The sequence below is a fragment of the Diadema setosum genome, chromosome 17, assembly GCF_964275005.1.
Source record: "Diadema setosum chromosome 17, eeDiaSeto1, whole genome shotgun sequence".
In the NCBI taxonomy this organism is placed as follows: domain Eukaryota; kingdom Metazoa; phylum Echinodermata; class Echinoidea; order Diadematoida; family Diadematidae; genus Diadema; species Diadema setosum.
Window position 1 is genome coordinate 15,846,310 of NC_092701.1, and position 12,958 is coordinate 15,859,267.

Below are 12,958 nucleotides of genomic sequence, written 5' to 3' on the forward strand. Positions count from 1 at the left end.
GAGTATGCTAGACTCCTTTTGCACTCTCCTCATTGAACAGAATTGAACCATCACTGTAGTCATTTGCTTTATGATAAACCTACATTGAACATAAGTTTCACAAAGTAACGGTTTATTAGATAATAATGATCAACAGTCAAACATACCTCAGCTTCTAAGCTTCGAGACCGAGACTGTCCAGCTTCGGGTAGGAGGCTACTGTACCCTTGTTGCTCCTAGCACCCTGCCCCGCTACCCCCGGCTAACTAGAGACCCATTGCACCGCTGTTAGTGCTGAGTAAACAGCTACAACTGCTGCACTGAATGTGCTGTGTTCATTTATTCTACAGTTCATTTATGAGGCCGATATCACTAAAACCATACCCCTTCACAGAATTCAAAGATGTTGAAATCCCTATCCTGAATGTTTTCACTTCATATTTTACTATATTGACTTAGATAAAATGGATGAAAATTGACCCATGTGTACGATCTTTTCATCGCACACGGCGATCTTATCACAGTCCCACATACACAGATTCGTGTAAGTTCTCCACACAAGAAACCTATAGCAAAACTGTACACAATACATTGCAGTCTGAATGCAAATAAACATGGGCGGGGCCACCACAATTTTTTTTTACTTTGAGAAGGCTTTCCTGATTGGTTGAAGGTGGGGAAGCTTTTTTGCACACTGGATATCGTTTCCTTACACTGTCAGCCAATCACAAATGAGTTTGTAGAGTGGTAGTGTCATAGCCTTTGAAGTAATCTGTCAATCAAAATAGGGCCGATTTAATCGGCCCAAGCATTTACATGGCAGGTTTTGGGCCGATTTAATCGGCCCGTGACACAGATAGGGTTAATATGACACTGCAGTTTGCAGTAATTTCATTGGGGCGCTTGCAATCAACAGTGCATGTTCAAATTTCTGCACATACCTGGTATTCCCACTGGGCAGGCATGACCTCTGCGTTGGTTCCTGCAATCTTGATGCCAGCATAAAGGCAGGCACGGTAATGAGCCTCCACAATGTCTCTTCCGTAGACTTTGTTGGCTCCCACACCGCAGTAGTATGGTCCTATAGCCCATTACAAAAAAAAAAAAAAAAAAAAAAAAAAGAAAAAAAGAAAAAGAAAAGTAAACAAAATTGTGTCACATACAGAGCATAAAATCAAAATTATTTCTGAAAAACCAATTAAGGAAAATATTAACCATATATGCCTTATTAGGTATTTATGAATGAAATGTGTGATCCGTGCATCTGAGTATACCAAACTTTTATCCCCGCCAAGGCAAAAGGAGCTAAAAGTTGGAAACAGCTGAGCCGAAGTGATCACATTTGGAAACAAATTGGCAAAACTGGTCAAAATCAAAGATCTTTAATACTTTCATGTTTTATCTTATCTTATGTTTTAAACTTATATTGTAATATGTACATGTATATAAAGCTGTATTTTATTTCAATGTCATACTTCTTTTTTTTTTTCCGGATCGATGCGCTTAGAAACAACAGTATTAAGCACTATATAAATGTTATTCATTATCATTATCATTTTATCTTGTGTTGGGTTTCTTCCACCTGCCAAAACTTCGGAACAAAGTAACTTTTTTATTTATTTATTTCTGTATTTATTTATCATTATTTTCATTTTATTCTATTTTTTTTTTTTTGGGGGGGGGGTGTCAAATAGTTAGAAGCGGAGTGCTAAACATTGGAATGGCCTTTCATTTGGAAATGATTAATGGTATCAATCTGCTCAATTAGATGCTGAAATAAATAGCGGATGTTTGCTTTCACATTCAGAAATTAATAAAGATAATATTCAGTTCTGTAAGGTGCTAAAAATGAATATCGGTTGTTTGCTTTTACATTTGAAATGATTAATGGTAATATTCGGCTCCGTAAGGTGCTAAAATGAATATCGGTTGTTTGCTTTTACATTTGAAATGATTAATGGTAATATTCGGCTCGGTAAGGTGCTGAAATACTAGTAAATGCTGGATGAGAAGCGGAGTCCTAAACATTGGAATGCACACCGTGTATGTATAAAGAATTGCAATTTCATGCTTATATCTGTAGTACAAACAGGTTTGTTATATTCACATGTATACATCATGTCTTTTATGTACAATTGTGAGCAATTCAGCAATCCATATTGCTGCGAGTCACGATTTCAATAAACCATGAATAATAACAATAATAATAATGATTGCTTTTACAATAATGAATAACGGTAACTTTCGGCTCTTTATACAATGCTAAACAAATGTCGGATGTTTACAAATGTCTGCAAATGCTCCCACTTTCTCATTTCAAACTTAAGTTTTGACCACCTGAATAGGCATCAACTTTTATAATAATCTCTAAGCCTATTTGCTAAATCTTAGAACTCAGGATAACAGTAAGATGATTGAATTTTCTATTCATTTGTTGAAGACATAGGTATCTGTATCACTTCAATAATGCTTAATATTTATTTTTCTATGTTTAGTAGGACCGATTTAGTTTTTCTTATGTTTTTGTTTTTGTTTTTTTTTGGGCCACCATATTTTACTTTCGACCACCAAAATATGAAAATCAATGATATTGGTGGCCCAATCGGGCCACCAAAAATAAAAGTTAGTGTGGAACCCTGTCTATTCTATTCTTTATTCTACTAGGCCTATACTTCCAGATCAGATACCAAACTATTTTCATAATCGCATTGCTGAAAAAAAAAAAGAAGAACAAAGTATTCAGTGCTTGCGTTTTCGGGGGAGAATTAATGAAACAAACTTCTTGAAAATAAAAAAGTAAAAAAAAAAAAAAAAAAAAGCACTACGCAGGAGATTGATGTTTGGACAGTGGACCGTGATTGATGCCAAAGATATAACTGTCAACACCTAAGCAGGTGCGCCACGACGGCTAACAAATCTACGCGCACGGCATGAATATCACGATCGCAAATCAGAACACAGTGGTTAAAGAAAAGAAGATGATGGGGCAGAGCGTAGTGCTATCGTAAGCACTCCATTGGCACAGGTGTTATGTGCATACTGCGTATGTGTGTACACTAGTTGGCGATTTTTCTTGTCAGCTGTGTACCGGGTATTTCTCTGGGCGCACGATTGTTCTGGTCTCAGAATATTTACAATCGAGTGTGAAAAGATTTGTGACATGTCTTCGCTGTCCACGCGCGCTTAATCGGAAATACTGAGTGATGTTTGCAATTTCGATTGGAGCAACATGCTGGGAAAAACAGTAAGTTAAGTAAGAGCAGGAGATTAGATTTCCCTTCGAGGTAACCAAACTTCCGAGTCAGTTTTTTTGAGCTACATAAGTTTTAATACACGGAAACTCCATAGGAACAATTGGGATTTTCATTTTGCCCCCGAGGCAAGTGATATTCGGCTAATCCGACATCGAGGTAAGCGAGGTTGACTGTATCTATAAATTGGTTAAACTGGGCACAAAGTTTCAGAGTTTATAGCAACTGCAATGCTGAATAGGAATGTTTTCAAAATTCATAGAAAATCACAATGAAAAGGACGATGACATAGCAGCTTCATAAGAATTCATGATTTGATGCTAAAGGAAGCAGAACAAAAGAAGACATGAATAAATTGTGGAAAGGTGAATTTGTCAAAGTGGTACAATAATTGAATTACATTGCTACATTATTGGAATATGTGAGTCTCCCTACAGTATCTTGTATGTTATCATCCTTGTTGAATATTATGTTTTGGGTTTTTTCCGAGTATTGGTCTGTCAGCTCAAAGACCACAATAAATTTTCACAAATCTAAACATGGCACTATCGATTTATGTACTACATGAGAAATTATGAAAGTCATCAGTAATTCCCCTTTAACCAAAGAAGAACCAAAGAAGAAAACTCACATAATTGGAGCAGACGGTCTTTTTTGCAGCATGAAATTTTTCGCGAACTGTCACTAGCATTCAATGCATATAGTGTAGACAAGAACTTTAGCGTGCATTTTAATTTCATGAATCTTCGCGCTCGCGAAATTAAAATGCATGCGAACATTCCTCGTCTTACAGATATAACCTATGGGAATTTGAAGTTTTTCTGATTGCAAATAAGGGAAAACAAAGAATTTATGCAAATGAATAGAAGAGGAAAATCATCGGTCCCAAACCCAACAGCAACCCAAGTCATGAATCCTGTCAAAACCAGCGAAATTACTGTTGAACAAACGCCCTCTTTACTTAACCACATCTTCGTGAACCATGTGACACTCAAGAACGTTGGGTATGTATGTCTCAAAAGCATGGTTATAAATATTATAAATAATATTTATGTATAAAGGCTTGTTGGTCTTACCCTGGGGACCAGGATATCCTCCTTTCGGCCAGCCGAAGGGGTGTCCATCTGATCCAAGGAGGGTATACTCCTGTTCAATTCCAAACCATGGCCTTGTGGCTTCAGCACGCTTCATAACTTCTGCACAAGTTTTCCTGAAGTTGGTTTCTATGTATGCAATGATCATAGGAGAAAATAACTTCTGAGGACAAGGCAAAACTGGTTACATTTTTCTTTTTGTTTGATTTTTTTCATGATGCATGAGAATACTTTGGTGACATTAACCAGGACTTTTCAGAACTCCCCCACATTCATATTTTGCTTTAAATGGAAATACAAAGCATTACAGTCAATCTCATATAATGCCTATTTCAACATGAAAATATAATGTGTCTTTACAACAAAAAAGGTATGTGTTTACCTGCAGCCCTCCAATCATATTTGTACACCTCACACATGAGGAGTTTGTTGTCTCCTTTCCTAAATGGGTCTGCAAACAGACGGCATGGCTTCAGAAACATGTCACTATTGGAGCCCTCGGCCTGACCAGTACTTGATCCATCGAAGTTCCACACTGGACAATCTTAACATGGAAACAAAAATTTTAATGTCATTATAAGGTTTGCAGTAAACTTCTGAATTCTCAACACAGCCCGCAAACAGACACTACTGACATGGAAATAAATGCTCCAGATTTCGAAAAAAAAAAGGAATTGAATTTAAATTTTGCCTACATCCATTCATTTCCCTAAATGTAAATATTATTTGTAAAATTTGTGTTCAGCTTAAAGGTAGGGGATACCTTTTACAGACCTCCCAAAATGCAGCAAAACATTTAATATGAACCTCAGGGGACTTGTTTAGGCCACTGCTGAGAAATTTGGAAGTCAACAGTTATCTACAATTTGAATAATGCACAAAACTCAACTACTCAGTAGTTCTGTGTGTCAGCCACACTTAAGCCTTTTTGTTGCAGTCTTGTTTTTTTTTTAAATCTATAAACACAAATTTATGGGAGTTTCTAAAATGATACTCTCTTCAACATACCACTGTATTTATGCAACTCTTCATTTAAGGCATGCAAATGGGATTCCCTATCTTTAAGTAGTTTTCAGCTTTCTCCATAACTAACAAGTTACAATTCAAATATTTGAAATAAGCAAAATTGAAGTTTCTTCTGCTGAAACACACAATGTTGTATGCTGTTCTGCTGAAGACAATATATGATCTCAAAAACCTTGAACTGGACTAAATCAGTCTTTCATTATTTGAAAAAGATGAACCACTCATAGCTCTCTAGAACTAGTAGAATGTACAAATTCAAGTTAGCATCAATCAGCTAACCTACCATATCTAAAACACACTATCAGATTTCAATGAGATGAAACCATCACCTGCACCAAAGAACAATTCTGATCTAGTAGTCAGGGGCTTACTTCCTATTTTACACTGTGCAGTGCTTACTGTATGACACTGCCAAGAATCGATTACTATGAATATGCACACATCGCACATGTGGACATTACCATCTGGTTTCTCTGGAACAAAATCCATAGTCTTTGTCTTTGCTCTGACATTCTCTCCAGTCCCATCAATCCAGATGTACATGACCTGACATTTGCCTTTTGTGTCTAGGTCACGATACCTGTCAATGACAGTTTTGTTTGTGGCTGCCGAGTAATCCGCCATGTTGAGTCACTTTGCTACCTGCAAATGATGATGAATATTGTAGGGTTAGCTGAAATGCTGCAAGACAAAACATAGTATAATAAATAACATAACAAATGCCACAAGCAAGAAAATTGAAAGTTGACTTCGGTCTCAACACTTCCTTATGACTAACTAGAATTATCACTGAAGGTGATTAATACCCCCCCCCCCCCCCCTAGTGTCGCTTTATAGTATGTGATGTCATGAGAGCAATGACGTTAATACCAAGTTTGTGCACTTGTCGAATTGGAAACAGAATAATTTTAGTTTACTGTACAATTACAGAGTTGACACCGAGTTCCAGAAGGTTTGGGTAAAAAGTGTGGTTACCATGCCATTGCATTGTCTGATACAAACACAAGGGACATTTTGCATAACTACACTTCAAGACCATCATACACACCAAATTTGACCTTCATAGCTTGGTTTATTTTGATACAAAAATGAGTGGTTACCATGGCAACACATTTGCCTTAAACCAACACATTGGTGTCTTGCAAAACTACACTTCTAGATCATGATACATACTAAACTTGACTTTAATTGCTTGAATGATGGAAAAGTTATTCGATCTGCAAGGTTTTGGTAAAATTGTGGTTACCATGGCAAAGGTTTGTGTGACAAACACAAAAATTATGTGTTCCACATCTATACCTCAATATCATCATTTACCCTTCATTTAAATTGCTGCAAAACTGTAGGAGTTCGCGACGCAAGATTTTGCAACAGAGCGCCCGACCGACATCACGGTGATTCCTATACCACCTTCACACTACGTGCAGCGGGGGTATAAAAACTTGGTTTAACAAATTTACTTGGGTTTAGTAAATTAGAAATAAACCTAAGTAAATTATTTCTTGTAATTTTGGTGCAATTTGGTTGTGTAATTTGAGATAGCTAGCTGCCATTACACTATAATCTGACCACTACTCTGTCCAAAATTTGGACCACAAAACACAACCCCAAACATAGCTCAATCACTTCTGAAAGACTCCGTACAAGCTGGAGGGAAAGGTGGAAAGCAGATCTTTTTCAAAGATGCCATAAAAGAACTTGCTTGTGGTCGCTATGGGTGAGATTGCTACATTCTGATCAACTGCAGCACTTGTTGCCTGCGCTGTGAAGTGTTTCATACGTAGGAGAGTGGATCATGTCACCAGATGCTTGTCTTTTTTGTCGTACTGAATTCCGTACTCAGATAAATTTGGCCAAAAATAGCACCCGCACCAGTTATTCACATATAAGTTCTAAAAATATGAAAATTATTCACTCCAATATTTGGAAAATAGGTTTCCGGCCTAAAAAAAAAAAAAAAAATTCCAGAAACCCCCCCCCCCCCCCCAACTTTTACAGCTCTCCCTCATAAACCTCGGGAGGGGATTCTGTGAGGCCAGACATAGAATGTAATAAATTTAGGCCTACATGCTGTCTAGCTAGTCTCAGCGGAGCTTGGACGACAAGATGCAGACCCATCTTTCGTCTTTCGGCACGCACTGGGGGCCGAGTTTACCCATAAATACAATAATAGATCCCTGTCTACTCTCGGTTGCTGCGGTACGTGGAATTCCAATGGAAAGCTTATCACTCATCCCACATCAGATTCAAATGGATTTTAAAGTAAACTTTACTTCATGAAAGAAATCACAATCTACTGAGTAGGCCTACTGTTGAGAACACTCTTTGGTTGTCGAGTCCAGGTGAATTCCTGAAGGCGAAGCCAAAAGGCCTGATGTTTTTTGGCCATTCAAAAGTAGATTCTATCTAGAGGAACTAGGTTGAGTCTAGCACTCTAGAAACATTCAGGGGGTTCTTACAGATTTTATAGATCTAACGTTATGCACTTGTCAATGTAATGACGCACCCCACTACCCCCGGACATGGGTGCGTCATGGTCATTTTTTGACTGACCACACGGGGTTTTTGACGGACACCACAGTCACTTTTTTGACGGACAAAACGCTGCAAGTGACGAACACCACAGTCACTTTTTTGACGGACAACACGTTGAAAGTGACGAACACCACAATCACTTTTTTGACGGACATCCTCGGTACATTTGACGCACCCCCGAAAATACTGAAACGATTTTTGCATACGTTTTATTCAAGCAATTTCATTTTCTTTTGGTTCGTAAACATAATTTGTCAAAGTTTCGGCAAGTTTCCCTTACCCTGGCCCTGTAAGCACCGTACCGTCATTCACCGTACATTACGCTGCTGCATGCTACGATACTAAGTATTCCGTACATTATTCTGTGCATGCAATCCATACATGACAATCACATGTTCGTGTGCAGATCACCGAACTATGTTTTAGTTCGGTGGTGCAGATGCGCTGTGTGTGCGCGGCCATTGCTAGTCCGGTGGATGCATACTGTACTGCAGCGCAAGTGTCGCGCGTCTCGTCGGGCTAATCCCGCGAGCAGAAAATGGCATGCGGCAGGCAGTTTCTTCTGCTGCCGCTTCTTTTACTGTCAAAAATTCGCCTTTGTCACCACAGAACATTATTTAGAAAATGTGAGGAGAAAGGGTGGCTTTTAAATTATTTGTTTGCCAGATTCTGGCAAGCATTTTCCCCTCTTATTCCAAAACGCTTCCCGACTTTTCACTTGCCGCGGGAAAACGCTCACTGTAATTTCACTCGCGGTACGTGTATACGGTACTGGTAGCGTGCAAAAATGCGTGCAGTTTTCCATAGCAAGTGATGCACCCCTCGGTTCAGAATAATGCGTGTTATTTTCCATAGCCAAGTGACGTACCATGACGCACCCCTCGGTCAAAAATTTGACCGACAATGATGGGATTTTGACGCACCCCTCGGTCAAAAATTTGACGGACAAAGCTGGTAAAATGACGAACACCTGGGTCACAAATTTGACGGACCAAACGAGGAAATGACGCACCCATGTCCGGGGGTAGTGGGGTGAGTCATTACATTGACAAGTGCATTAGATCCTAGACCTAGGTAGATTCTGGCAACTACCAAGCAAAGTAAAGGGTAAAGCAAGCCGCCCATAATTCAACCACAACGCCATCCAAAATTCGACCATGGTTGCTCTAATGCCCTTCCCTGCATGGCACGGCGTGACCGAGCGCGAGCAGACCCGAGACAAACAGGGTGCTGCACCGTGCGTTGACGCACAACGGAACGCGATGAGTGGTAAACTTCCGTGCTTCAATCATGATTTTAAATGAATGAATTCTGCGTTATATCTTAACGGGGGGGGGGGGGGGGGTCACTAATTAACCTATTGCAGAGGACAATATGTCCACTCGCGGAAATGGCTAAATTATTCTGTGAAATGATAATAAAGAAAACCCAAAATCTTATTCAGATTTGTCAGTCTGTTAGTGTTTATTTCGTCTAAAGTATATTACACAGTTACAACGAGTCCCACCAGACGCCGTGCGAAGTGTGTATAGCTACCAATTTACGAGCAGCCACTATAATATGGACGGGCGCCAGACAACTCGCCCTCGAGATAAGTCGCCCCGAAGACAGCTCGCCCTCGTTATTCGTCTTTTTTGTCTTGGGTCCGAGGGTGAGTTGTCTCAAGTGGTGAAGGAATATGTACCCCGAATGTTTGAAATTTCAGACAAAATAAAAGCTGCTTAAAATGATTTTGCATTTATCTGCCTAAATTAAATGTAAGAATGCACACAGTTTATTTTCTCCAATTAAAATCATTTTTAAAATGAAAATTATGGCATTTTGTAGTCGCATTTTCCCAGCACTGAGATCGCAAGAATTGCCGAATCGTCCATGCCCGATCTGAGCTCGCCCCCTGATTCTCATCGGCAAACTGCAGTAATTTTTTTTTTTCAATTTTGAATGCACCTCCTAGACTTTATTTATGATTCAGGTTTGTTTTATTGACTAATGATGCTAGATAGTAGAATAAATTCGATTTATATTTCACTGTCATCGTTTATTCAGCAGAAGAAGACGAGTCGATCTCGCCCTCGCCCCTTTTTCTTCGGCTAGCCCGGCGTGCATTGTGGGCTGCATTGTGCTCCAGTGAACAGGAACACAATGCAACATGCAGCCTACAATGCATGCAGCGCCAGCGGGAGAAAAAGAGGCGAGGGCGAGATCGTATCTTCTTCTTCTTTTGCTGAATAAACGAAGACAGTGAAATATTAATCAAATTTAACCTACTATCTAGCATCATTAATCAATGATACAAACCTGAATCATAAATGATTTAAGTCTAAGAGGTGTAGGTGCATTCAAAGTCAAAAAATTTACTGCAGTTTGCCGAGAAGAATCAGGGGGCGAGCTCAAATTGGGCATGGACAATTCGGCAATTCTAGCGATCCCTGGGAAAATGGGATAACAAAATGCCATAATTTTCATTTTAAGAATAATTTTAATCAGAGAAGATAGAAACTGTATGCATTCTTAAATTCAATTTAGGCAGATAAATGCAAAATCATTTTAAGCAGCTTTTATTTTGTCTGAAATTAAATCAAACATTCGGGGTGTATTCCCTCGCCACTTGAGACAACTCATCCTCGGACCCAAGACAACTCGCCCTCGAAAAACGAGGGCGAGCTGTCTTTGGGGCGACCTGTCTCGCGGGCGAGTTGTCCTGGATCCATATATATACACACACAAGCCTCGCCCGCGTGGTGGTTGGTTTGCGCGGTTTGTGATGGGGTCGAATCAGGATGGATGAATGAAGGAGGCATAAAAATAGTCACGTAACTGCTGCATGCTGTGGCGAGCTGGCGCAAGCTAGGATGTTCAAAAATGGAATCTATTGTATCGCAGACTACTTAGTACTGCCAACTTTCTCACACTTTGCACCATGATCATTGCAATTTTCTGCGATGCAACAATGTATAAAAAGCTCGATAATCCTGTCACTAGCAGAGAGCAAAGGCACACGCAATCACGATCGCAGTGTTCGATCTTCCCACCTCTCCGGTTCGATGTGTCCGCTCCGCAGAAGCGCAGTGAGTGAGACGGGCTTGTGACCTTATTATATCACTTGTCAAACGGCGTTCCATAAAGCAAGAGAAGCTCGCCAGCTGCTCAGTGCGTGGTGTTGACCGAAAGATCGGTCTGTATCTGTCCGTGATGTCGGGGAATGTTCCGCGGAGACTGCGTCTGGCTTCACGGATCCCCTACGGAGGCAAAATAGGTGATTAGGAGTTCTCCGGACAGACGGATCTTTCTGTCTAGATCCAATGCGTGGTGGTGCATGGGAGGGAGGGATATCACCGTCCTTGGCATACGGCGAATGAGGTACCGAAAATATACTAGGTCTATAGGGCCGTAAAGTGCACAATATTGTGCACTTTACGGCCCTTCATTATCATTATCGGTAAGAACAAAGAACCGACATGTTTTGGGAGAATTTTAGAGCCATATTGGCATTTTGGCAGTGTCGGTGTATTTTTACGGCCGCGGTACCGCACTAACAATTACCGGTAAGTTTAGCAATGGAAAGTTTACATTGGTACAGGTACAGCATGGAGGCGCCATGGACAAATGTCAACATTGGTGATAAAAAACGAATAAGTTCCGGAGAGCCGGCTTGAATAAGATTAGTAAGTAACGGCAATCAAACTTACACTTTCACTGTTTGGAGCTAGAAGAAAATGAATGAAGACTTGGGATAATCGATGGCTTTTCGCGGTGCCTATTCCACGTAGTCCGCTCTGTCTGTTCTCCACGAACGTCCTTCCACAGCCGCTTTTGTTAGTAAACTGATGAATTTCGGCGCGCGTGGGAATTGACTATCTGTACTGTACTGGTAGTAACACGAATGACACGCAATGGCGTGGACGTGTAAAGTCTAGGCTGGGCGGGTCACATGTCTCATGACGTCAACACGGGCGTTAGCTGCAATTGGGTGATTCCCAGAAAGTTGGCTGGATGGTTGTGGAGAGCATGCTTCCTGCCCTTCATTTCCAGTGTTGCACCACGTCAATGATATGGCAAAGTCACGCACGATGTGAATGCACATCCACTATACTAGTAAACAACAGAGACAACAAACACGTGGTAGCTGAGATGGCACGGATGGAGGATGCACATGTACTGTACTGTACTGTACTAAGTAAACTACCGGTATGATCTTTGATATTTACTACGCTTAGTCTGGGTGCCAAAGGCTGAACCTTGTTTTACCGTCCACCAAATGTTTTTTTTTGATGGTTTTACCCTATTTCGGGGGTGCTGAATCCGAATCTGCATGATGCAACTCTGGCATCCTTGAGGGTTTTGAGATATTCAAGATGGCCGCCAAAATGGCCGCCCAATGCCGGAAATTCCCATGTTTTTCCTTCTAAATGGTGAGAAATTGAAAACAATTCATGCTTTTACCATATTTCGAGGGTGCTGAATCCAAATCTGGATGATGCAACTCTTGCATCCTTGAGGATTTTGAGATAGTCAAGATGGCCGCCAAAATGGCCGCCAAAATCGGAAATTCCTATGTATTTCCTTCTAAATGGTGAGAAATTGAAAACAATTGATGGTTCTAAGCTATTTCGAGGGTGCTGAATCCGAATCTGGCTGATGCGACTCTTGCATCCTTGAGGATATTGAGATATTCAAGATACGATGGCCGCCAAAATGACAGCCTGAGCCAAATTACCCGGAAATTCCTATCAATGTATTTCCTTCTAAATGGTGAGAAGTTCAAAACAATTAATGGTGAAGCTATTTCGAGGATGCTGAATCCGAATCTGGCTGATGCGACTCTTGCATCATTGAGGATTTTGAGATATTCAAGATGGCCGCTAAAATGGCCGCCAAAATGGCCGCCAAAATGGCCGCCAAAATGGCCGCCAAAATGGCCGCCCAAACCGGAAATTCCTATGTATTTCTTTCTTAGTGGTGAGTAATTGAAAACAATTGATAGTTCGAAGCTATTTCGACGGTGCTGAATCCGAATCAGGATGATGCAACTCTTGTATCGTTAAGGGTTTTGAGATATTCAAGATGGCCGCC

At 40.4% G+C, this 12,958-nt stretch overlaps 1 protein-coding gene across 1 annotated transcript in view; it reads right to left on the reverse strand.

The window, feature by feature from the left end:
• Nucleotides 1–11,750, reverse strand: part of LOC140240356 (glutamine synthetase-like) — a 17,198-nt gene extending 5,448 nt beyond the window's left edge. The window contains exons 1-5 of the mRNA XM_072320120.1: nucleotides 11,575–11,750; nucleotides 5,812–5,992; nucleotides 4,707–4,868; nucleotides 4,307–4,453; nucleotides 921–1,060 (exon numbers count right to left, since the gene is read on the reverse strand). Of these exons, the coding sequence (XP_072176221.1) occupies nucleotides 921–1,060; nucleotides 4,307–4,453; nucleotides 4,707–4,868; nucleotides 5,812–5,974 (612 nt within the window). The 5' untranslated portion in view covers nucleotides 5,975–5,992; nucleotides 11,575–11,750. The remainder of the gene's footprint in view (nucleotides 1–920; nucleotides 1,061–4,306; nucleotides 4,454–4,706; nucleotides 4,869–5,811; nucleotides 5,993–11,574) is intronic.
• Between the last annotated feature and the right edge of the window lie 1,208 nt (nucleotides 11,751–12,958).